Source organism: Hipposideros armiger, unplaced genomic scaffold (genome assembly GCF_001890085.2).
Source record: "Hipposideros armiger isolate ML-2016 unplaced genomic scaffold, ASM189008v1 scaffold_0, whole genome shotgun sequence".
Taxonomy (NCBI): domain Eukaryota; kingdom Metazoa; phylum Chordata; class Mammalia; order Chiroptera; family Hipposideridae; genus Hipposideros; species Hipposideros armiger.
Genome location: NW_017731350.1, coordinates 7,919,409 through 7,945,133, shown reverse-complemented (window position 1 = coordinate 7,945,133; position 25,725 = coordinate 7,919,409). Strand labels below are relative to the sequence as shown.

Sequence of the window (25,725 nt, the reverse complement as noted above, 5' to 3'; positions counted from 1 at the left end):
TGGGCCAGTGAAGCAACGCCCTCCACAACTAGATTGAAGAACAAAAAAACGACAACAACTTGTCTGTTCCCCTTTCCCCCATTCCCCAGCACTGTTCCCATCCCCCCAATTCCCCAATAAAAATCTTTAAAAAAAAAAAATTTTTTTTAAATTAAAAAATAAATAAATAAATAAAAAGCATGCCTCATTATGACCTGTTTTACTCATGGTGGAAACATGGACAATAATACACACCCCCTTGCAAAGATATTCTGGCAAAAGAAAGCAAAATGCATAAAAGAACATTTTTACTCAATATATTCAATATTTAGTAATTATTATTACTACTTATTCCTTCCCAAAAGATCACAAATAGAAATATTTATGACACAGATCGAAAACTCTAAAGTATAAGAGGGATCAAAAAGCAAAGATTTTGAAAACCGGTTTTTACTAGATTTGGCAAGGTCTTATACTCATTCATTCATTAAACAAATATTTACTGAATGCCTACACTGTGCTATGCACTGTGGAAGGTTCTGGATATAAAATTATGAACAAAATAGTTAAGGCCTCTCCTCTCAGAGAGCCTGTAGTCTACTGAGGGGTCAGATATTAAATACACACTCACATACCAACATAAATGTATGTGTGTGTGTGTGTGTGTGTGTGTGTGTGTGTGTGTGTGTGTAATTATAAACTGAAGAAGTAAAGGCATAGTAAAAGACGGAGATCAATTTAGATCAGAGGAAAGGAGAACCAGGCATGGGTTTGTGAAAAAAAAAAAATTATATTTAAGCTGAGACTGAGGGATAAACTGGAGATAGCCCAGCAGGGTAGAAAAAGGAAGGGAGAATTCCAGGCGAGGGGAGAGAACATGCAAAGGCCCTGGGTAGAAGCGCAGAGCCTTTGACAAACTGAAAAGAAGGCCTATGTGGTTGAATTAGAGCAGAATCATATACGATGAGGCAGGAGTGCTCGGCATAGGAAAAATTATGAAGTCTTTGTAAGAATTTTAGATTCTTAAACATTTGTGAGAATGGGAAATATAAAAGTTGATGCTAAAAAACTCTACTTTCACGAAACATGTATCTTTTTAAAAGTATGAAAAATATTCTTTGCTCACAAAACAATGTCGGGGCGGGGCAGGGGGGACCAGTTAGCTCAGTTGGTTAGAGCATCATGCTGATAACACTAAGGTTGCCGGTTCGATCCCCACATGGGCCACTGTGAGTTGCACCCTCCCTAAAACAGTCAACTATGCCATTGTAGCATGAAAGCAACATGTAACCAATGACCATGGCTGTTCCCCAATAAAATTAAAAAAAAAAAAAAAAACCATGACACTATAGAAGATGTTTTATTGATGTAGAGGGTTGTCGTACGTATTGATGAATGCTAATCACTTAACTATTTTGTAGATAAGCTCCAAAACAGCATTTACAATGTCACCTCTTTACCACAGCACAGTGCCTGACATGTAGAAGGCATGTGGCATCCAGTGGTTGTTACTGGAGGGATGTGCTACAGTACAGCTATTATTATTAACTACAATGCACCATTTTGTTAGAATTTTCCAGCCACATTTCTCCTATTTATCTCTTCCAACATGATTTATAATCGCTATGAAGAGCCAAAACAAATAATTTACTCCATTTTCCACTCTTCTCAAGAATCTATTTTTCCATCTTGCTCACTAATTTCAAAAAATATTCTAACCCCACTTCATTAAAAGTGAGGAATAGAAAAATAAGTAATTTTTTTTCTTGAAAAGCCTTCATTGTTAAACATCATGAATGCATTTCTTAACATAACTAAAACTTGCTACATATTTTAAGGAAAATAAAAATGTATATATAAATATACCTACAAACATATACATATACTTATAAAAAACATAACAGAGAAAAATTATTTTCTTTTAAGACAGTTAAGAAAACCAAAACACTGGGAGATTAAATTACTAAACATCAGAAGCCAAACTCTAATTGGTACATAAGTATCTACCGTCCAAATCTGTCTTTTATTTCATATAATTAATCTAACACATCAAAACAGTTATTCTGTTTGCTTAGGCTGTTCATGAGCCCTTGTGCACTGGTTAAAAACAAGGGCTTGAAAGGGAGACAAAGGTAGTTTCAATTCCCAGCTCTGTCTGGGATTTTACTGGCTGTGTGACCTTGGGCAAGTTATTAACTGATCGGCACCTCAGTTTTCCCATCTGGAATACCTACCTCTCAAGATTATTGTGAAGTCAAATGAAATAGCAAAGGTTAAACACCCTGTACATAGAAAGTGCTCAATAAATACTTATAAATACATGTTCAAAGCTGTAAAGCATGCTACTCAAACTGGGGTCTGAGAACCAGCATTCCCAATATCACTAGAAATGCAAATTCTCAGATCCCATCTGGGGCTGCAGCGCAGAAATCCCCATTTTAACAACATCAGCAGATGATTCTTATGCCTGATAAAGTTTGAGAAGCAATGCTGTACGGATCCCAAAAGGGACTTTAGTTCAACCCCTCATTTTACAAAAGAGTGAACTAAAGCCCAGAGATATTCAGCAACTTGCCGAAAGTCATTCAGTAATCTTAGGGCAGAGCTGAGATTCCAACTCCAATCTCCTTATCTAGATCCCCATCTTAAATTGGGGACTGTCTAGATCTCCAATCTGGAACAACACTAGGGATGCTAAACATATGTGAAACTGTTTGCTATGATTCCAGAGAACTAGAAAAGGAGAAATCAAGCTGTAAACACAAGAGACTTATTAATAAAAAAACGGGGTTTTTTTAAATCCCATTTTCTATTCTTGGGAACATGGTGCATAATCATTAACACATCTGACAAGCAGAAAGGAGGACAAAGACCTATACAGAATCTGCCAAAACATAAGGTTCTGGGACCTCACTGAAATGCTGACACATCATTTTTATGAGACTCCTAATAAGATATAATAGCCCAATAAACAGACATAGCACAGACAACACGGTGACTCGGTTTTCATTCTTCATTCTTTTTCACTTTCCATCAATAACTTCAGCAAAAGCCATCTGGCGTTTATTCTTCATATTCTCTGAATTTAATTGCAAAAACACTCTAGAAAAACACCACAAAGTGTTTGTGTTGGAGTGGAGAGGGGGTCCCTTTTAAAAAATTAAAATTGCATACTGACAATAACATGAGCAACTCTGAAACAAATGAGCCAATTTTCTACCAAGTTCAGACATTTGGGCTTGCATATATTTACCTGTCTGTGTCTCTAATTTCAAAACTTTCAGTAATCCATCTTCACCACCACATGCTATGAATCCTTGGTCCTTGTTCCAAGATACACATTTCAGGTTCACGTTATTAGGAATGGCAACCTGAAAAGCAACCACAGCCACTCACAAGACTTCACGAAGGAGTTGGGAAGTGAGTCCACAGGAGATGAAGGCTGAAGAAAATGACCCCAAAATGAAAAAGGGTCGGCCTTGCAGAAATGTGAATTGTTACAAAAACGGACATAGTCCCACTGATCTGCGCGGGGCCCTACCATTTGGAAAAGAAAAAAGTGCACACAAGGGCAGCGACTACGGAGGAACCCAACGGGGGAGTCGCCTGACAGATTTTTAAAAGGGAGGAGGGGGACATGGAGATATAAATCCGTACCATCCGTCCAAATTCCCTTTCCACACGCGACACTTAGGCTACCCTTTGGGTAGTATTTTTCTCTTGCTCGGTGACCCGTGATGGGCCAAAGAATTTAAGTCACCTGGATCATCAACAGGTGGAGGAAAGATGGGGACGGACGCAAAAGGACCCGGCCGGGGGCAGGAATGGGACACAGTCGTGCGAGAGGGCTGTTGGCTCCGCCAAGGACTCTCTGGGACTCAGGCACCGGGGGCAGGAGGTCTGATGCTGGACCAGGCAGGAAGGTTGGGGAGGGACTGCGAAGCCGCGATCAGGACCCCTGGCTTCGCGGGCGGGATTTGGGACTCTCCCTCGGGATGCGGGAACGAAGGAAGAACTTGGGAGCCCCCCGGAAAACTCACTTTCTTGCTCAGGTAAAAGAACATCCTGGGAGGCCGGAGATGACAACCCCAGCCGTCTAGGCCCGCAACTGGAAACTCGTTCTCAGTCGCCAATCGCCAGGACGAGCGGTTCTTTGAAGCTTGCGTCGCCCAGGCAACCGCCGCCGCCCAGTTGCATCCGGGGCGCCGTGGGGTACTTCCGGTGTCGACCGCGCCTCGGCCAGCGGGCGTCGTGCGCCTGCGCGGACGTCGCGGGGCTCGTAGGAGCGGGGGTCGCGGGGCGGATGTTGTGGTTTGGCCTGGTCTCTGCTTCAAGGGCTTTTCTACTCTCGCTTGGGGCCGGGTCGGCGACCTTGAGCGCCCTGCCCCATCGCCTCGGATGCCCTCAGTCCCAGCGGGCTAGGAGCACTCGCCACACCTTGGATGGTCGCGGTGAAACACTCATGAGGTGTCAGAATCAATTTGGGAGGAAAGGCGCACATTCAAATGAGGTCACAATGGTTGGGTATTTTGCAAGCCCCCAAGTCCCAACGTTGTTGAAAGGGAAAAGTCATTAACTGCATTTGGTAGGCTGGCGCCTTCGGGCAAATGAAAGTGCAAACATGCGTTTTCAGAGCTTGCAAACCTACCCTTACGCCTTTGAGGGTTGGAGAACCCTCTGGAGCAATTTGGGAGTCGGAGTTTGTGTTTATTCTGTTTGTTTTAGAACTTTTTAACAGCTTATTTAAGTTGTTACTGCAGCCCAAGGGTCCTTATAAAAAGAATATATATGACCTTTGGGCCATCACAGCATGTAATTGCCATTGGGGCATAGCTTTCCATTTTTAAATAATTGAGGTGTTTCTTATTTTCTCACCTGGAGTCAACTGTTCTATATTCTCTTTCCTACGTTCTCTCTTCATTTCTCCTTTTTGAATCCCTGGAGAGTTAAAAGCACCACAATTTCAGGCAGAGGGCACAAACTCCTGTGCAATTTTATCTCACCCATTTTTTATTTATCTCTGGTTTTCCCTTTCACCATATTCTGTGGCTACCACTGTTGATTTGTATAATCTAGTATGTACTTTATGCACACAGTAGCTAATTCCCCCACCTAGCCTTTTCCCATCTCAGACAAATAAAGTTCAAATCTTTGACCTGAGTCTATTGCCTCACCCAGAACACTCAAGAATTTACAATGGTCCTCGTGCCTTTCCTATAAAATATAAACCCCAGCTAAAATCAGATCTTCCTTCAGTCTTAAAATATCTTTCCTATGGTACTCCCACTCTAAGCATGCCGGTATACGTTCTGCATCCCGCCATTCCTCTCTGCTTCCAAGGCCATTTTATATATCCTGTCATGTTCCTACCCCATTGGCCAATTGTGGCTAACCCTACCCAAACATCGCACCAATCGTCTCCCTGGAAAATTCTTTCCAAACTTAATCCCCATCCCATTCAGATACTATATGTGTTTATTTTCAAATGTACGTGTATTTGTTTTTTCAGTAATAAACTAAATTCCTAAGATACGTTGATACCTACTCACAGGATCCCTATAGTGGACCCTTGAAGCAAATGAGTATTATCTAAGATGGGGTTATTCCAACCAACCAGTCAAATTTAAGACATAATTAGTTGAAGCTAGTTACTAATGGTCACACTCTTGAAAAATCATCTCTAAATACCTTTTCCTAGTTCTTGGCATGTGAGTTCTCATTTATTCCTTCTATAACACCATTGCTCTGTGATATATTAATATAGATTACTGGTTCTGTGCTCAAATAAGTTTGGGAAATAATACTGCTCTATGTCATGTTCTTTCAACATTGTTGAGAAATAACAATACATGTTTCATATAATATATACTGCCTTGGATTTTTCATTTCGTCCCCTTAAAGTTTAGATTTTAGAGTTTTGACTGTTTCTGGGTTTACATCTGTAGGTTACATTTGCTTTTCAGGCACATAGGTATTTTCATCATTTTATCTAAATTTAGATAATTTTGTTTTATTCCCTCTCCCATAACATTCTTGACTAAAGCCTTTCTATTTAACCTGAACTTACATTCTTAACCTTAAGAGCATGAGAATAAATGATAGAGTCACAACATTGTGTTCTTTGACCAGAAACTGTTATATATTTAACCAATTGTTAATTCAGCTTAATTGAGGGAAATATGTTAAAAGACAAAATTGGTATAATAAGTCACCAAAAAAAGCATGACAATAACATATGAAGATACTTTTTATTATACTAAAGACAATACAACCCCCCCAAAAAAAGAATTGAGTAGTACACAATTTAAAAGATTTTCTTCTAAAAGTTATAAGCTTTAAAGCTGAAAAAAATTATAACTATCAAATATGTAAATGAAAAGAAGTTAGGCTTATCACTAACATTTAAAAAGATAACATTAGGTTTTCTTGTTATAGCAATATTTATAAACATATAATTTTATTGACTGGATCCTAAAGTAAACTTAGGATTTTTTTGTCTTTGGTAAGAAGTTATAACACTCTTAATTCACAACTGAAGTCTTTAGTTGTGTATCCTTTCTAACATCAGGATGAATTTAAAAGGGCATGTAATATTCACTAGATCTGTGTTAAGTAGTTTTAGATATATGTATTATATATCCCCTGATCACAGCTTCAATAATTAGCAAAAAAATAAGCAAAAAAAAAAAGTATTAAAGAAACAGTTCTAAATTCTATTCATCGCAATTTAATTAAAGGAACTTTTTATGTGTAAATACTTTGTACAATTTATACTGTCCGTAATAAGGCTGGTTTATACTATAAATACTAACAAGAGAAAATAGATCAAAAGTTCCCATTGTAAATATAACAGTTATCTTACTAACATAAACATTTAAAAATTAAATGGCTCAATTAGTAAATAAAGAAATATTAAACTTTTCATTTACTCCCTACCAACCATTTCACAGTCATAGATTAGAGACACTATAGTTTGCTTTGAGTGAGGACCTGGATATTTATTTCCTTAGAAAAATGACACTGATTCCCCAGAAGATCCTCAAACTACTTATCCAGTAATATTCAAGCATTTATAATGGCAAGTTATTAGCAGGAACATTGGAGTATGCAAAAGTATTAAATACACAAAGTTCTCCATATTTCCAGGTGAAATTTTTGAGCAATTTAACGACGTATTTGTCCATATTCATTTGCTTGCAACTTCTCCAAAATGTCATCAAGTGGCTAGTTGTTAAGGCCAACAGCATTTATTTTTAGATATTAGAAAACATAAATACCCTTTTAAACACTTTAATACAAGATAAAAGAAAATAATCACGTTATATTGTAAATCAAGAAAAAGAGTGAAATTGCTTTCACATCAAAAGTCTAATGTAGGGCGGGCCCAGTGGCTCAGTTGGTTAAGAGTTTGCTTAAGAGCACAAGCTCTGAGCAACAGGGTCACTGGTTCGATTCCCACATGGGCCAGTGAGCTTCACCCGAGCTGCACCCGAGCTGAACTGCCACTGAGCTGCCAACAGGTGGCAGGATGGCTCAGGTGGTGAGAGCACGTGTTCCTAATGACAAGATTGCCTGTTCCATGGTAGGCTTCGTCCACCTGCGGCTGGGACTGAACGTCACACCTTGAGCTGAGCTGCCGCCCGGATGGCTCAGTGGATAGAGCGTGCACTCTTAACAGCAAGATTGCCAGTTTGACTCCCGCATGAAAAAAAAAGTCTAATGTAATCTAAAACTTGGAAATTCTATTCTTTAGAGAGCATGATATAAAGCAGTAGTCTTCAAACATTTTTGCTCATAGGTTCCTAAAATTTTGACACATAAGTGATGTTTTGTGCAATTTAAATTATATGAACATTTTCATAAGTTTAGTAACAAAATATGAAATTTCTGCTATGTTGTAACTATTGACTCTCTAAAATAAAATTCAAATTAGTCTTTCAACTGTATCCCATGTAATATTAATACCATACTGTATTGATATCTAGTATCATTCTTCTAAAATAAAATATTTAAAATAAAGGAATTTGCATTTCTTTGAATTTGTATTTCCTCTCTACTTTCTCCACAGAATTTTATTCTACTTTGAATCTTGGAAATCTTGTCTTGATCACTCTATTATACTTCTTTGAAGTAAACTTAAACAACAACAAAAAAAAACACACACACATTTATATTGAAATTACCTTTAAGTTAATTTTCTTTAGCCATAAAAGGTCCTAATTTTTTTTTAATCATCTGGATTGAGCTATCATTACAACTATTATGAGAACATAATGGATCCAAACAACAAATAAATTTAAAATTTTGACATAAAATCATTAAAAAATAAATGATACCATTTAATTTGAAAGGTATCTCTAAATGGCATGGATTGGGGGAGCAGTGTTTATAAAGCTTTGATTTGAAAAACTGTTGAATTGTCCTTTGTTTGGCTCTCTGGAGATTTTACTTTTCCAAGAAATTCACCTTAGTAAGTAAGATTCAGGCTACAGGAGATGTATGTATGCCTTTCACGTGTAAAGTTAAGAGAATGGTGATACTGAAGTGAGGGATGGGAAAACAGAATGCCAACTGACCCCAAGTAGCATTTTAGGCAGATCAGTTTAAGGAAGTGAAGGATTTGGAAACTGATCCCTTTAAAACTTTCTGTCCACCACCTTCACTCCCCTCCACACACACACAGCATACCTCTTGAAAGTCTGCATACTCCTAGGGTATCCCTATCACAATTTAAATACCATTCCTTTAAGATCCCCAGGAACAGTGTAGTTAACTTGAGCTGTGCTGAGAAAAAGTACCTTTCCTGAATTACTCCTTTTGGCTAAAGAACTAATTTTGAAAGTTTCTGAGATGGTACCACATTACATTTTGAAATCTGATTTTTGACCAACTTGTCTAGCCAAAATATACAACTATGTGCCATCTGAGCTATCACACCCCATTAATCAGCTGACTCATTCTGTGCATGTGCAGATTCTGAACTAAAAAAGCCATATTAAGTAATCACAGCACAATAGCTCCATCTGTTAATAAGAGCTCAATTAGGAGCATATACTGCCATGGAAAAGCACTAGAGAAAGAAATGAGCAGCTTTTACAACCAAATATTAAATGGGTGAAATGGTCTATTAAAACATTTAAAAAGAAGTCTAAATTTAAAAAAGAAAAGCTGAGGGCCGGTCGAGTGGCTCAGTTGGTTAAGAGCTCGCTCAAGAGTTTGAGCTCTGAGCAACAGCGGTTCGAGTCCAGCCCGAGCTGAGCAGCCGCTGAGCTGCCAACAGGTAGCAGGATGGCTCAGCTGAAAAAAAAAAAGAAAAAAGAAAAAAAGAAAAAAGAAAAGCTGCACAGTATTACTACTGTTCATCTTAAAACTTAAGGAATAAGGGCCCTTATCCTGTGGAATATCCTAAAATGTTTGGCTCAGTTGTACTACCTAAAACACCCTCTAGAGGGTAGCTGGGTGGCTCAGCTGCTTAGAGCAAGTGCTCTGAGCAACAGGGTAGTCAGTTCGATTCCCACATGGGCCAGTGAGGTGCACCCTCCACAACTAGATTGAAGACAGTGATTTGAGCTGAGCTGCCGGTGGGCAGCCGGATGGCTCAGTCGGTTAGAGTGCATGTGCTTTTAACAACAAGGTTGCAGGCTCAACTCGAGCATGGGATGGTGGGTTGTGCCCCCCCACAATGAGACTGAAAACAGCGACTGGACTTGGAGCTGAGCTGCGCCCTCCACAACTAAGATTGAAGGACAACAACTTGACTTGGAGCTGATGGGTCCTGGAAAAAACACATTGTTCCCAAAAAAAACACATTGTTCCCCAATAAAGTTAAACAAACAAACAAACACCCTGTAGAAAATGGACAATGGGGATGTAGCACAATTGGCTTTAAGCAAAAGCAGAAAACTTTCCAGAAAGGATATTTTTAGTGTTCAGTCTCTGCAGGTACGAGCTGACCTTATCCTGGAATGCCAGTGTGCCTTCACATCCACAAGCATCTTCTGTGGAGATGAGTCTTCGTGCTTCTTCAATGGCTATGACAATGACAGTCCACAAAATGTTACAGCTAATTAGAAACAGTAAATCGGGAAATCTACAGTGCGATAGCTCCATTTTTAACACTTACCTAAATGCAGCTTCCAGAAGGTAAAAGGATATAAGAGCACACAAAAAGGAGAAAATAGCTGGGAATGCTAATGTCACAGAAGAAATTGAATTAGGAGATGTTGAGGGCAAGTTTACAATTGTCAAAGCTGGATGATGGTTATGTGAGAGCTCATTATATTGTTCTCTATACTTTTGGGATTGTCTGAAATTTTCCATGATGTAAAGTAACATTTTTAAAGGATGGTATAGCAGGAAGCGAAGAATGCAGACATAAGACAATTACTCTCATGATACTGTGTCCTCCTTAAAAAATGAAAAGATGGAAAACCTCTATTTAGCCAAAATATTTCAAGGATTAAAATTTAATAATTCTTGATTTTCTATAGAGGCTATTATTCTATTGAATTGTTTGAGAGTTCTAATTCTTACCCATAAATACTTTGGAACTAAAAATTCAGGTTTGCATTGACATTTAAGCAGAGAACCTGGGAGAATGACACTAACTCCTATTTCTTTCTGTAGTTCAGTGAGGCAGCTATTCCTACTCAAGTGCCCCTAAAGTTGCCTAATAGAAATGAGAGTAACTTCTCAGGTCTGAAGACTAATGTATCATCTTCCAATTGAGTAGTGCTATTGCCTGAGGATCAGGAGTGATCCTTTGATCCTACATTTTCTCCCACAGTCTCCAAAGATATCACAGAGGGCTGGGGGACCATCAATTCACTTGATTAAATATACTCTATCTCCCTGTCCAAATCCTACTGAACCTTTGAGGGATGGCCAGCTCACATCCCACCACAATCAGTCAGTTAGTAAACCAGAAAGCAGCTACTAAAAACCAAGTCCGTGCCCCTCATCCCCATACAGAGTATAAAGCTGGTACTTAGGATACTTTCCCAATGTATCTTACCCAACACAATAGACTACAAGTTCAGTGGCATATTCTAATTAACACACCCCATAGAAAATTGGACAATTGGGATGTAGCGCAATTGAAAGTTGAGAGATGGATCCATTCACAATAGCATCAAAAAGAATTAAATATTTAGGAATAAATTTAAGAAAAGTGTAAGACTTGTACACTACAAACTAAAACACACTGATTGGTCTCCAGTTCCTTCCACAGGACCTAACGGAGTACTAGATATGTAACGGAAGTTCCATGAACACTTGGTGAACAAATAAATAAGTGAATGGCCACACAAATAAGGCCAGTGCCTACGCCATGATAAATCATGCTGGAATCCCCACCTTCCAGGAGTAGAAAACACACTCAAGAGTGATTTTCCTTTCAAATTAGAGAGAGGATGAACCAGATCACGGAGGGAAGAATGATTGATGGTGGAGTTAGAATTGTTTCATTTTGATGACAACTGGGAACCCCTGGAGGATTCCAGCCAGGAAGAAAACTCAGAACTGTACTTCCGACCTGGACAGAGGCAGGCTTCCTCCTAGGTGGTCCTACCCAACGAAATAGGATGAAAGGAGCGGTCTTCACCTGAACATGTCTTCTTGTCTTCATTCAAGGTGAAGCCGGTGTAACAATCGCAGTGGTAGGACGTGGCCCCGTCACTCACACAAATGTGCTGACAACCATGGGAGCCCAGAGCACACTTGTCACGAACTGACCAGGAGCGGTGCAGGCAAGAAAACAGTCACACAAATTACATTACAACAGAAAACCAAACACAGACTTCTGGGAGAAAAAAAGCTCTTGTTTGGTCCCAACAAGTGTTGAGAAGGAATCCGTCACTCATCGACAATTCTCTCGGCTTCAGAAGCAGCCTGATTTCCTTCCCCATATCTCACATCCCTTTCGCCTCACCTTTTACTGCATACACCCCTTTCCTTTTTATTTCTGGCCAATATCTGGGGGTACCTTTCTCTGGTGTCCTACCCGCAGCACTGGGGCTGCCTGAGGCTTGATTCTTTTCCAGAGCTTACCTTCTGCCTTTCCTGATGACCATCAATGCCTCCGACATCTCCACTACAGATCTTCACCACCACCAAAATTATTACTAGAAATCTATGTGCACATGGAGCTAAATTTGATGCTGCACAAAACGGACTCCAATGACCAAGCGTCTGCCTTTGATAGGTTACAAAGTAGAACAGAAAACACTGACCTACACACATGCACACACACACACACACACACACACACACACGCACGCATGCACGTGTGCATGCATGTGCGTGTGCAGATAAAGAGAAAAATGGTGATGTATAGGGCTGGATAGTGAAGTATCTATTATCTGTCATAAGTAAATACATTTCATGGAGCGAGACAGTTTGACCAAATCTGAGTGGGGAGCAGAAAAAAGTACCATACTAGTCCCATGACCCAAGTGACCCGGGACAAATGAAAACAGCAGTTCTCCTTTAGCAAATGCAGAAAGGCTTCCTGGGACACATAGGTTCTTCCTCTGCCATCACAGGGGCCAAACTAGTTTATTTGTTCGTCTCCAATTTTTCTCTTAAGTGTCATTCTGTGCTCAAAAACCTTCCAAGGCTCACTATTACCTATAAAATAGCTTTGCATGAAACGCAAGGCTCTGTATAATCTACCCATAAAGTGTCTTTCCAGCTTTAACGCTGAGAGCCCCCATCCTCACTATAATTCAGATTGTTCCAGCAAAATGCCTAATAGAAACTTTCATTCCTCCCCTCCTCCCAGTTTAGCAGCCGACTCTAGAGATAACAACTGGACATGCCTCCATCCCTGGCCTCTGATCAGGGCCTCCACATTTAATTTAGAAGCCTTCGTACTGTCCAGCAAGGGGAAAGCAGGCCATTAGAGGGGAGCTGACCCGTGTTAAGTACCCCAGCTTTAGAGTACATTCCATTATTATTCTAAAATACATAAATACTTTCTGCCATCTTGTCTTTCTCTTCTATCTCCCTTTGCTATCCTGTGCTTTGAACCACAAGACAGTATAGCTTAGTATTTTAGTGCATATATAACCATGAGAGCAAGTGTCTGGGTTCAAATCCTGGCTCAAGTACTCATTAGCTGAGTGACCGAGGGCAAGTTCATTAATCTGTCTATGCCTCAGTCCCCTCATAAATTTTCTGTGATTATGTCTGTGTCCAAAATGCCTAGAACCGTGCATGCATATAGTAGGGTGCTGTCATCTGGGGGTATTCCTGGAGTCATCTGCCTTGATTGAAAATTTTCTTTGATGTTTTCTGGAGTTTTCTTAAACAAAATGTTCCATTTTATTCCATAATATCTGTTAATTTAAGTGTAAATTTGTTTTTCTTTCCTTTTCCCAGGTCTTCAATGTTCCTGGCAGCTTACAGTACCAAGTGGGATACTTGTAAAGGTTTGGGAAGTGCAGCCATGAGTCCTCTCTACCCCACGTGACTTAGTCCTGCCCCCTTGCACAAGCCACTCCCCTTGCCCTCGCCACCTCTCCACTCCTCCATCTAAACCTTCACCATCCTCTAAGGCCCACCTCCATCCCATCCCTTCTGTGTCGCTTCCCAGCCTCCACAGCCCTTAGTTACAGTCAGTCTCTCTCCCTGGCTACTTAATCTCTGCTTTCTTAAGGCGTTGGTTCTCTTTACACCCAGCCTGTAAGTTGCTCAGAGGCAGAAATGTATGCTTCTTTATAGCCCCAGAGTGCTTAGCACAGTCCTGGGAACAAAATAGGTGCTTAGTACTCTTTCATCCATCTCAGTTTTTTAAAAGATGGAATTGGTGAGATGCCATTTCCCTTCATCCCTCTTGAAAAGATCACCTAATATATTTCGTCAAGAGAGAGGAAAATATACGTAAAATGTAAAAAAATATATATTGAATATGTCAAAACTAAACACCACCTGGAGAGCTAGGAATTTCTCTGAGGAGTGCTTTTACGTTATAAATGTCACCCTGTTCTGCCAGTGAGTTTAAATCAAATTAATGAGTATTAGTGTTCTGGCACGGGCTCGCTAGCCAAGTCAGAAGGCTCGGATTCACCAAAGATTGATCATCTAAAACACGTCAGGGAATGGCTTGCTTTAAACTTACTGGAAGATCTGTGTGGGTCTAATTCAGTCATTTACAAAGCCTCCTTTACTAACACGATCCAGCTTTAACATTAAGGTTACAGGAAAGTTCCAGGCCAAGTTTTAACTGGAAAACGATCAGTTCCGCCTATCACACCAAATGGGTTCTGTCCAGCTGATTTCCTCTGATGTTTCCTGCTTGCTCTACAAGCGCCCAGTGTCCAGAGCCATAAAATTTTCCTGGATAAGGATCCTACATTCAATTAGATTCCTCATATCCCCCCACTCCCTACCCGTTTCCATGCAATTCTCTGAAGACAACCATGTTTGTAGAATCTAGTGAGCTCACTGCCCTCTGAGCAACATGTGCCTTAGTCTAGAAGAACAGTAGGCTGCCTGAAGCCCGATTCTCTAAATTACCTTGAAGTAACTCTCTCTCAGTAAATTTGCAAGTTGGTTTCACTACAACAGAAAGAGTCACGTATAAAAGAGATTGTTGAGTGGGCCTTACCTGAGCAGGTTTTTTTATCTCCCTTCAGAGTGTAGCCCTCATAGCATTCACAGTGATGGGACCCAGCTCTGTCACTCACACAAATGTGCTGACAGCCATGTGTCCCTGAAGCACATTGATCTTGAGCTGCCACAAAAAAAGTCCAGTTGAAATGAAATTAAAAGCGGAAAAGTCTTTTATTAACCATACACACAGATCTTATTTACAGCTAGAAATATGTAAGAAGAAAGCCTATGAGAAACCTTTCAAAGCCATCAGGACTATGTGCTCTTACTAGAAATTAGCCGAGTTAAACAAAATCCTACACGCACAATATTCTTCTACTTTCCCCATCTCCTTTTCAAAGTCATCTATATTGTGTTTTTATCATCTAAGTATCTCTTAAATACTTTCTAAAGCATTCCTTTTAGGTTTATTTGTATTTATGTTGAATCAGAGGGATACTAACCATCGTGTGGCTAATGACACTAGATTAAGAAGTACATAGAGGGCCAGCCGAGTGGCTCAGTTGGTTAAGAGCTCTCTCAAGGGTTTGAGCTCTGAGCAACAGCGGTTCGAGTCCGGCCTGAGCTGAGCTGCCGCTGAGCTGCCAACAGGTGGCAGGATGGCTCAGCTAAAAAAATAATAATAATAAATAAAAATAAAAATAAATTTTAAAAAAAGGAGTCTACTTTAAAAAAAAAAAAAGAGAGAAGTACATAGAGTTAGAGTTGGAAGGAATTATACCTCAGCCCTCTCCTATTATAATGAGGAAGCTGAGTCCAAAGGAGACCCAACTGATTCAAGAGCAACATCAGAACTCAAGACCCAAATTGTCACTCAGTACTGACATATTTTTAAACTGTTTTTTATTTTTGATTGTTTGTTTAGCTGAGCCATCCTGCCACCTGTTGGCAGCTCAGCGGCAACTCAGCTCGGGCCGGGCATCGAACCGCTGTTGCTCAGAGCTCAAACTTTGCACGAGCTCTTTAACCAACTGAGCCACTCGGCCGGCCCCAAACTGTTTTTTATTTTTAAACGTTTCATTTCGAAATAATTTCGCCACATGAAAAAGTTGCAAAAATAGTACAAAGAGTTCCTGTTCTTCATCCAGTTTCCCGAAATGTTAACATCTTCTGTACCCATGGTATAAATAATCAAAACCAAGAAATTAACAGACACAACACTATTAACTAATCTACAGATTAATTCATTACTGATCAACTAATCTAATTAATCATTTGAGTTTTGCCCATTATTCCACTGATGTCCCTTTTCTGGTCCAGGACCCCATCCAGGACCCACATTGTATTAAATAGTCACATCTCCTTAGTCTCCTCTGATCTATAATAGTTGCTCAGTCTTTCTTTGTCTTTCATGACCTTGACACTTTTGAAAAGTTCTGGAAAATTACTTTCCTCTCCGTTTTTGGTGGTTCCGACATTTCTTCGTGATTCTGAATTTTTAGGAAGAATACCACAGAAACGCTGCTGTGTCCTCAGTACATCTTGTCAGGAAATGCATGATGTCACTGTGTGTCACTACTGTTGATGTTAACTTGGATCATTTGGTTGAAGTGGTGTCCACCAGGTTACCCCGCTATGAAGTTACTGTGTTCCCTTTGTACGTAATAAATATCTTGTGGGATGTTATTTGACTTTAACTTATTAAATTGCCTTTAGCATTTGGAAAGGACTGTTGGGGCTGTGTACAGAGAAGGGAAAGAACAGCGACTCACACATGTGGGCCGTGATGCATACACGCTACCTTTTCTAACAAGACTTAGAAATGGAAAAAGCCAAGGGCGGCAACAGAGGAAAACAGATCAAGTTCCCTGTCAGTGTGACCTACCCCTCCAAGCCTGGCCAGGGAGCTTAGGTAGACAGGGAGGTAGCAATAGTAAAGCCTCTTCCCCCCACTTACCTGAACATGTTTTCCTGTCTTGATTCAAGGTGTAACCTTCATAGCATTCACAATGGTAAGAGCCAGTTCTGTCATTCACACAGATCTGTTCGCATCCATGAGTGTTAAGAGCACACTTATCAATAGCTATCAAAAATGATCAGGACAAATGTGAACACATGGAAAAGTGCTAAACAAATAATTACGCACCACACTACACACACACACACACACACACACACACACACGGCTAAAAAGCGGTAGCTTGGCACAAGGGGAAGGTTACTGGGCTGGAAGTTGGGAACCAACTTTCTAGTCTTGGCTCTTTCCCTAACAGACCCTATGACATGGGTACGTTTTCTCCCTTCTTTGAGTCTCAGCTTCACTATCTACAAAATGGGTAGGTTGAATTAAATGATCTCTAAATTTTCTTCCTCTCAAAACCTTTTTTCTAGGATGTTTGTTTTTTTTAATGGACCTAATTCCCCTTCTTTATTGACTGTATGTGAGTGCTCATACACCCGATTGTGAGGGCCTCTCTAAATTTTCTTCCTCTAGATTCCATAAGCACCTGTGATCATAGAGGAGAAAGGACAGCTTGTATTTAATTAAATAAAATCCAGGAAACATTCCAGACCCTCGAAAGGACTGAGAATGTTGGCATTCTTCCTTACTAGCCCTTTTCCCTACTAATCCTTTTCTCTAAAACTAGTGGTAAGTACTGTAATAGGCTGATTTACATATTATCTCCCTTTTCTTTTCATGCTCCATTTCGAGGAAACTTTTGATAAGCAACAGTAAACCAGCCAAAAGGCAGTTAGGAGGAAAGCGTAAGGCCCGTCCAAAACCGGAAGAGAAGGTCCCCAAATGAGTTCTAGTCAGCCACCACAGTAAGCAGGCCTCACCGGAGCACGTCTTCTTATCGGCGTTCAAGGAATATCCTTGGCTGCACTCACAGTGGTGCTTGCCATCGCCGTCACTCACACACACATGCTGGCACTGGTGTGTGCCCAGCATACATGCATCCACAGCTGTGCAAAGGAAGTTGACAACAGTCAGTGTCAACACGTAAGCAACATTTCAGGCACTTTCTCCCATGTCAAAAAGACATCGCGCTCAGGTTTCTTTCCAAGCCTATCTTTAGCTCACTGTAAAAACTAGCTACTTGCTTCTGCCTTGAAGTGTATTAGAAACACCGCTCCGAAACCAGCAATGCTACTAATTTAAAATCACAGATCTTGTCGACTTTCTCAAAGGAGAACGAGAAATTTGAACTTGGAGCTGAAGCCAAACATTTACCTGGGTCACACAACCTGATATTCATTCAACTTATCCACCTGCCCATGAAAAAGACTTTTGCTTCTCCAAAGCAAGAAATGGGGAGAACAATATGGTACTTCCTGAAGTTCTATAAGCTAGTTGGCCCACTACAGCCAGAATCTGCCTTCCAAGGGTTCTATAGTTTGTGTCTAAACAGAATTCACACACAGGCATTCTTCAAGGCCTGGTACTCACAGCTGGGCGGCAATGCATATTTGCATGGTGGAAGGCAATACAGGTACCTGTCTTGTGAATATACAACAAATGTATACATACGCAACTTCAGGGCATCTAATAACAGCAAGAATAAACTTATAGGCTATATGAGAACAGGTAAAAAGAAAAGAAAGAACAGAATAGATGAGACTACATTAGCTAAACTGCATCTCCATCTTTTCCCTTCTAGAGCCAATTATATCGCATTGGATTGTTTTCTTAGTGAGACGTTTTGAATAATCAATGAATTTAGTCATTTCTGAGAAACCATGGAGGACTGTTGGAGAAGGTTACCCCTGCGGCAGGTAACCCAGCCTCCACTGTTTTGGCAACAAGACAAAGCTAATATTTTCCCAAGAAGCGCCATTTCATGGAATGATCTTTCCAGCCGATGGACAAGCTTCTCCTCAACCTTTTTTTCCAGAGAGAGGACATTTTCCCCCCAGAACAAGCAGGTCTTTTGTACAAGAGGAAAAGTTTGCCACTCACCACTTGTTACTTTATGGCATTCAAACCCAATCCCAGGTGCTAGCTTTGAGACCCAACTTTGTCACAGACCAAAGTCTCTATGGAAAAGCTCTCACCCACAAGCATGGGGGGTTTTCCTGGGAGAAAGAAAGCCATTTTCTTTGGGGAAACCAATGAATGCCAAGTGGATGCCACCAAAGCCAATGACCGCTTGTGAAAGCCCAGTGTCCTAGAACAGGAAAGACGAGGGGATCCCAGCAGGTCTTGCTGAGATGAGGCCAAACTTTGCTCCAGACCAAGACTTCATCTCCCATTTCCTGACAAACCGGTGATTGCTCAGTTTTCCATTAATTTAGATATACAGTCTCCTTGAAATTTACAGTTGTAATTATTGGTTCACTTGTTTGTCTCATCCCCACCCCGAGACTATTGTTTGATGGTACAAAGGGACTAACTATATCTTTGTACCATCAGAAATCAATAGATGCATGTTGAATACATAAATATGGAATAGATTATACAGCAAAAGGTATTTACGTTTTAAAATTCACCTGAACTAGAAATTTGTCCACATCTGCTTGGAAAATTCTATAGAGGGCTTCAGAAGATTATCCCCAAATGAAATAAAATAAAGCATGAAGAGAGAGAGAGAGAGAGACAGAGAGAGAGAGAGAGAGACAGAGAGAGACAGAGAGAGACAGAGAGAGACAGAGAGACAGAGAGAGAGAGAGAGAGAGAGAGGAGTGAGTGAAGGCGGGAGGGAGGGAGGAAAGAAACAAGTTTAAAAATTAAAATTTAAAAATAGTATGAGCCCCACAGATTCATCATTCTGATCAGTGACTAACAATAATCTCCAGCCTTGAATGGATTCATATTCATGGGTTTGGCTAATCCATGCTAAAAATTCCAATTTCAAACTTCAGCCTAAAGGAAGAAAAAAGTAGGACTGTCACAGAATGATTTAAAAAAAAAAAATCCTGCTCCTTCGACCTGTGAAGTGAGCTGAAATCCCAATTGCCCTGACTCCTAACCCTGCCCCTCCATAAGAACAATCAGAGAAGGAGCCAAACCTGAAAACTAGGTATTCACTAAATGTCTCTCTGATTGCCAGTTACACTGGAACACAGGCCAGCTGATCCTTGTGGGCAGACGCTGGGCCCTGCCTTCTGCAGGCAAACAGGCAGAGTTCTGTGAAATCTAGAGATGGTAAAACTAAAGAAAATATCTGGGGGGCCGGGGGGGGCGGGAATGTAGTGGTGGGCAGAGGGGAGAAGAGAGGCGTTTTGAATTTTTTATTTTTATTTTTTTTCTGACCCCATCAGGGAACAGCAGGATCATTTATCCTGGATATTTCCAGACCTGCACATTTCTAATGCAAACACAGAGATTTTATGAGCAAACCAAGTTACATATAAGGCAGCTCTATATTTCTAACCCAACAGTGTGTTTAAGTTGGTAAAAAAAAAAAACACTCAAAAAAGCATTGCTTATATTTCAGTTTTCTATAAAATTTCCACCAAAAAAAAAATTTTTTTTTCTCTAGATTCATAATTTCATGTCTGACAATAACATCCTTTCTAATTAAAAGCAAAGACCTACCGCAAAAGGTTTCCTGGAATCTAGAGGAAAGTTTCTCAATGACCCCGTAGGTCTCCACGTAGAACACGTGCTCGTCCAGGGGCTCGCTGGCAATCATCTTGAGGGACTCCATATCTGCCCGGCCCACTCCCACCGCATAGAGCTCAATACCCGATGCCCTGGCCCGAGCTGCCACCTCGTTCACCTGGTCCTGGGGCCGCCCATCTGTCACGATGATGGCCACCTTAGGGATGTTGGAGCTGGGGCCCCGAGCTCCCGCCTCCACTGTGAAGGCTTCCTCCATTGCTGTTTGGATGGCCAGGCCCGACATGGTGCCTGTAGACAAGGGTGTGATTCGCCCCACAGCCTTTTTCAGGGACTGCTTATCTGAGTGGGTCTGAAGCTGGAACTCAATCTTCACGGTGCTGGCATAGTTCACCACTGCCACCCGCGTGTTCGCCTCCCCAATGTCCAGAGTGTCGATTATCCGGGAGACAAAGGTTTTCACTTTGGTGAACTCTGAGGGTCTTACACTGCGAGAACTATCGATGATAAACACCAAATCCAAGGGCCTGCTCTTGCAAAAGCCTGCAAGGAAAGGTGTGGGGAACAGACATGACTAAGCAGCGATCTGACCATAATCAGAAATGGGGCAATTCCTCACCTGCGGAGATCTCTGGGCTTGGAGGCCAGGCAAAGCTGCAGCCTCTACCTCCAAATGCCCCACTGTCTGCTATGTTCCCCCAAGATCATTGCCCCCCGGATGTTGAAAACACCTAGGCCTTCAGAATTTCCTAGTGAGAATTCACAAAGAAGGATGAAGTGTCCCCAGACATCTCACCTAGAGGCTGGTGGAGACTGGAAATTTCACTTAGAACCTCACCCCTTTGCTTCAAGTTTTGCTCCCAGAGTTCCTCTGGACTCCCAGGAATGAATGGATTGCAGGCCTTTAGTGGGCACCTTGGCTCTCTGACGCAATGGGACAAAGTGTCCCTCAGCAGTGTGGAAGCTGAACGAACTTCCAGGGCTGCCCCACTACACTCTGCCCCGCCCACTTCCATGGGGGTGGACACTGATCCGGAGTAGCCCAAATCTCCCCCATCTGGTCATTCCCTCATGTTTGGTGAACTCTGGGCCCAGCCAGCCTGAACTAAGTTGAAAGTAGAAAGAGGGATAACAACTTAATCTGATCCACGTTTGTTCCACTTCCAATTTTGTGAATGTGACTTGTTTTAGGAAGCAGAGATTGCAACTTGGTATCTATCCCACTGCCCCATCAAACTCGTAGTCACCTCTCTTTCATTTTTTTCATTCAGCAAAAGTTTTTGAGGGCCTACCATGTATTAAGCCCTCGGGTTAAAAAAGCAAATAAGCCAGATTCCGTGCCCTCAAGGAACTTATATCTTTCCTACACAAAAGTACTTGACACATTGTAGAAACACAGTCAATTTTGTTTTTTATCTATCTTTCTTATCCTTTTCCCCACCAATCTAAGTTGGCACTCCTTCCTCTCCTAGCCATCAAGGCCACACGGCAGGGCTGGCTAAAAGAGAAGCCAGTTACTAAATGTCTTTTGGGGCCAGCCGAGTGGCTCAGCTAGTTAAGAGCTCGCTCAAGAGTTTGAGCTCTGAGCAACAGAGGTTCAATTCCTGGCCCGAGCTGAGCTGCCAACAGGTGGCAGGATGGCTCAGCTAAAAAAAAAAAAAGTCTTTTTCAAGTCATTCCTCCTTCTCTCCCAGCACACACACACACACACACACACACACTCATCATACACACCAAGCATAAATAAAAACAAGATCCTTGTGCATGAAGCATCAATCAAGGTTCTTTCCTTTCCTAATAGGGGCTGGAAGTTGATGCCACTCTAAGGCAGTTCACCCAGTGAGTAGGGGGAAAGGGTGGATTCAAAATAAATTCATATGCTAAGCAGTTGATGACAGAAGCAGCCCTATCTGAGATAATAATTATGTTTCCCTATGGTTTTCTTTTAAAAATTGAAAAGTATCCTTTTGTCCTGCTTCCTGGAGGCATTCAATTAAGAAAATAAATAATACCCTACTTCCACTAACACTTTAGACATCACAGGGTACCAACACAACAACCCTATGAAGTCGGAGGTGTAGAGATTGTTCTTATACCCATTTTACAGGTTAGAAATCCGAGGCTCAGGGAGCCATAAAAACTAGAAGGTGGTAGAACATGGATTGATCCAGCTTTCCTGACTCCCTGCCTGGGGTGCTTTTCACTGCATGGTTGCCTTTCTCGGAGGCAACATTTTCCATCACAAAAATCAACATTATCTCATGTACCTAGTTAACATCTTGTTTGTTGACTTTCAGCCACTAGCCTGAAATATGCTGCATGTCGTGTATTTAGTTAAGTCAAAAGGAATTAAGTCTGTTTCAAAAAAACAACTCCAGAATTTCACTTCACCCCTTGATTACCATGGACCAGGAGCAAGGAAGAAAACACATATTGAAAGTTCTTCCTGGAGATGGATCTAGGTATTTTTGCATTAACAGGAGTAAGAGGAAAATTGCAAGATGATATAAACCCCATATTTGACAATGCTTTCCCCAACACCTAATCAGTGCCCGTATTAATATCAAGGTTATGTTCTTATAAGTAAATATGTCTGATTCCTTCTTTCTCCACTTGGGTCTTCACACAGGATCTTCTATGTGAAGTTACAAGGGTATGGTGGGCAGAATAATGCACCCCCCTCCCCGGAAAATGTCCATGTCCTAATCCCCAGAAACTGTCAGCATGTTATTTTAGATGGCAAAAGAAACTTTGCAGGCGTGTTTAAGTCAAAGACCTTAAAATGGGGAGGTTACCCTGGATTATTCAAGTGGGTCTAATGTAATTACAAGGGTCCCTAAGAGCAGAAGAGGGAGGCTGAAGAGGAGATGTGAGGGATGAGATGTGAGAAGGACTCAACCTGCTTTTGGTGGCTTTGAAAATAGAGGGGAAGGCCATGAATAAGAGGAGCCTCCACAATTGAAAAAGCAAGGAAACCGATTCTCCCCTAGAGCCTTCCAAAAGGAACACAGCCCTGCTGACATCTTAATTTTAGCCCAGTGAGATGAGCGTCAGACTTCTGATTTACAGAACTCTTAGATAAGAAATGTGTTGTTTTTAAGACACCAATTTCATGGTAACTTATAGCAACAGCAATAGACATACAGGGGGGCTTGATATGAATGGCAGGAAATTCTGTGATCATCTGATTACTTCCTAATTCCGATCCCCCTGGGAATTATTAGTTGCCCCATCATTAATTGCTTTTGAATCTTACTCCCCTTTAATAGGCAGTAGCACTTGGATTCTCAGAAACCAAGAAAGTGAGAATCTGAATTTCCTAAGATGTTTCCATACTCACAATATTGCCGATTTCTGATAGTTATGCTAGAAATAAAAGCCCAGAAATTGCTAGCAAAGCTTAGCAATATTTGGTTGAAAAGGGAGGTGGGCCGGCCGAGTGGCGCGATGGTTAAGAACTCGCTTGGGATGCCAGAGGGCCCCGGTTCGGATCCCACATGTGAGGGCCAGTGACACTGCCCTCCACAGCTAAGATGCTGAACAACAGCTCAACCTGGAGCTGGGCTGCCATGAGTCGCCGGCGACGGCGTGGGCTGCAGTCCCTGTGGCAGTGGGTTGCCATGGGCTACCGTGTGTAGCCAGCAGCCAGCGTGAGCGGCCAGCAGCCGCAGTGAGCGGCCGTCCAGAAGCCGGCGACTGATCTGCCTCGCCAGGGAAGAGCGCAATGATGGTGCCAACTTGGGCCAGTGAAGCAATGTCCTCCACAACTAGACTGAAGAACAAAACGACAGCAACTTGTCTGTTCCCCTTCCTCCCAATTCCCCAGCGCTGTTATCCCCCAATTCCCCAATTTAAAAAAAAAAATCTTTAAAAATAAAAAAAAAAAAGAAAAGGGAGGGAATTTGGGAAAGGATGGAATGTGATGTCTATTAAAGGATTATCATTCAAGATCAATTTGGATTCCAGATAATAAAGGACCAAGGCTGCTTAGGGGGAACATGTCCACCCCATGCAAAATCCTTCCTCCCCCTCCCAGTCCTATTCACAAGGAAGGTGGGTCAGGACCAGCGGTAAGATTAACTTCTAGAAGAAAGGCTTTCCCCCTATTCCTGGCCAGGAGCAACCAGCTAGCTGATTTTTAACCCTTGTGAACCCTGGCATGTCCTGGCTCAATGACAATGCTGTTGCCATTTCCAATCCTGCCCAACGGGGCTGGTGCGGGAAAGAATCCTGGTGATCTTTCTCAACATTATCCAGAAAGGAGGGGACAGACGGCACAAATCAACCTGAGGCATGCAGCATCACTAGCCACATGAGACTGGACACCCAGAAAATGGTTTGGTGCAGCCTCTGTCCAGCAAGACTGAAGCTGGAGTTTGGGTAATGAAGATTAAATCTCATGTAAACCACATTAAGAATTTGGTAGGTTGTCGCCGTGGAAAGACCCTTTCCTGGGATTTCCGACCCCTGAGTTTTATTCTGGGCTCTGACACTGATTGACTCGGTCCCTTCACTTGGACAAGGCTCAGTTTCCCATATGGGCTCTTAGGGATTGTGACATGATCGTCCAGCTCTGCTGCTCTGGATGTGCTCTGCCACTGGAACTAACTACTGACCCGAAAGGGAAAAGGAATTGTTCACCAAAGACCCAAAGCGTCTTGGGTGTTTGAGGACCTGAGAGCACAGGTAGGGGTTGGGGCCCAGTGTACTGAAGCAGAACATGTAAGTCAAGGGCAGGAGAACAGAGGTTGAGACCAGGATGGTTACAAGACAGGTCCTGGGCATCCAGGGGGGCAACTTGGGTTTCATTCCTGGCCTCACACCCCAAGCCCGGACTGGAGAGTCTGAATTCTGGTCCAGTTCCTAGATGGGACTGAGGCAGCCTGAGGGCTTGCAGGTGGGCAGGAAGGGTCAAGCACTGATCTGGGGCCACAGAGATGGAGCTATTTCTAGAGAACTAAAAGCAGACTCTCAGAAGGGTTTGTTCAGGTGGGCCAGAGGTAAGGACTGGGACGGAGAGCTGGGAGGCGCCCGTGATCCCACAGCTGCCCTATCCTGAGGGGGCAGTTGCTGCAGTTTGGGCTTCAGGAGACCCAAATCCTAGCCCTGACCAGCAGTGACCTGAAGCATCTCCCTGCCTTCTCTGGACCTGTTTCCCCATGGGATTCATCGGGGAGGGGATGCTTTTCTCCCGCACCACGATGGCTCCGGCTGCGATGGAAGGAGCAGCTCCGCGCCCGGGTCCCCGGCCCCCCCACCCTCCCCCTCTGCTCCCTGCAGGGTGTCTCCCCCGGCGCGCCACGCCCCCCCCGCCCGGGCCGTACCTGTACTGCGGGCCCCGCCGGGCTGGCCGGCCCAGGAGTAGGGCGCGCCGGTGGGGGCGGCGGGAGCCGGACGGCGCCCTGGGCTGCCCCGGGGGCCGAGGGTCCCCAGCCTCCGGAAGGCCGGGCGGGCCGAGGGGCCGAGGTTGGCGGGGGCCGCGGGGGGCGGCGGCAGCAGCAGCAGCGGCCAGAGCAGCAGGAGCAGTCCCGGGAGGCGGCGCGCCATGGTGTCCGGCGTCGGGTCTTCGCTCGCTCAGTCGGTCGCGGGCCCGGGCCCGGCGCCGGGGCGGCCGATTTAAAGGTCCCGCG

General features: G+C 42.6%; 2 protein-coding genes across 4 annotated transcripts in view; both read right to left on the bottom strand.

Moving 5' to 3' along the window:
- WDR35 (WD repeat domain 35) overlaps window positions 1-4,164 on the bottom strand; it is a 57,709-nt gene extending 53,545 nt beyond the window's left edge. For both annotated transcript variants that reach the window (XM_019653651.1, XM_019653732.1), the window contains exons 1-2: window positions 4,020-4,164; window positions 3,233-3,350 (exon numbers count right to left, since the gene is read on the bottom strand). In XM_019653651.1, coding sequence (XP_019509196.1) covers window positions 3,233-3,350; window positions 4,020-4,043 — 142 coding nt within the window. In that variant the 5' untranslated portion in view covers window positions 4,044-4,164. The remainder of the gene's footprint in view (window positions 1-3,232; window positions 3,351-4,019) is intronic.
- A 2,209-nt stretch (window positions 4,165-6,373) lies between these two features.
- MATN3 (matrilin 3) lies at window positions 6,374-25,717 on the bottom strand. 2 transcript variants are annotated; one of them, XM_019657199.1, is made up of 8 exons: window positions 25,420-25,717; window positions 20,072-20,638; window positions 17,374-17,499; window positions 16,490-16,615; window positions 14,588-14,713; window positions 11,582-11,707; window positions 9,900-10,010; window positions 6,374-7,199 (listed from the first exon to the last, which is right to left on the bottom strand). In XM_019657199.1, exons 1-8 carry the CDS (start codon window positions 25,640-25,642, stop codon window positions 7,144-7,146), a joined length of 1,461 nt encoding a protein of 486 aa, XP_019512744.1. In that variant the 5' UTR covers window positions 25,643-25,717; the 3' UTR covers window positions 6,374-7,143. The 2 variants fall into 2 exon arrangements, with proteins under 2 accessions (XP_019512744.1, XP_019512828.1); XM_019657283.1 differs by lacking the exon at window positions 11,582-11,707.
- Between the last annotated feature and the right edge of the window lie 8 nt (window positions 25,718-25,725).

Excerpts from the sequence above, each read along its gene's own strand:
- MATN3 (XM_019657199.1), bottom strand. The coding sequence starts at position 25,642 with ATGGCGCGCCGCCTCCCGGGACTGCTCCTGCTGCTCTGGCCGCTGCTG. Across the intron at positions 14,714-16,489 it reads AGACAGGAAAACATGTTCAG|CTCAAGATCAATGTGCTTCA; the intron begins GTAAGTGGGGGG and ends TTTTTGTGGCAG. Across the intron at positions 11,708-14,587 it reads AGATAAAAAAACCTGCTCAG|TTCGTGACAAGTGTGCTCTG; the intron begins GTAAGGCCCACT and ends GCTCCTGGTCAG.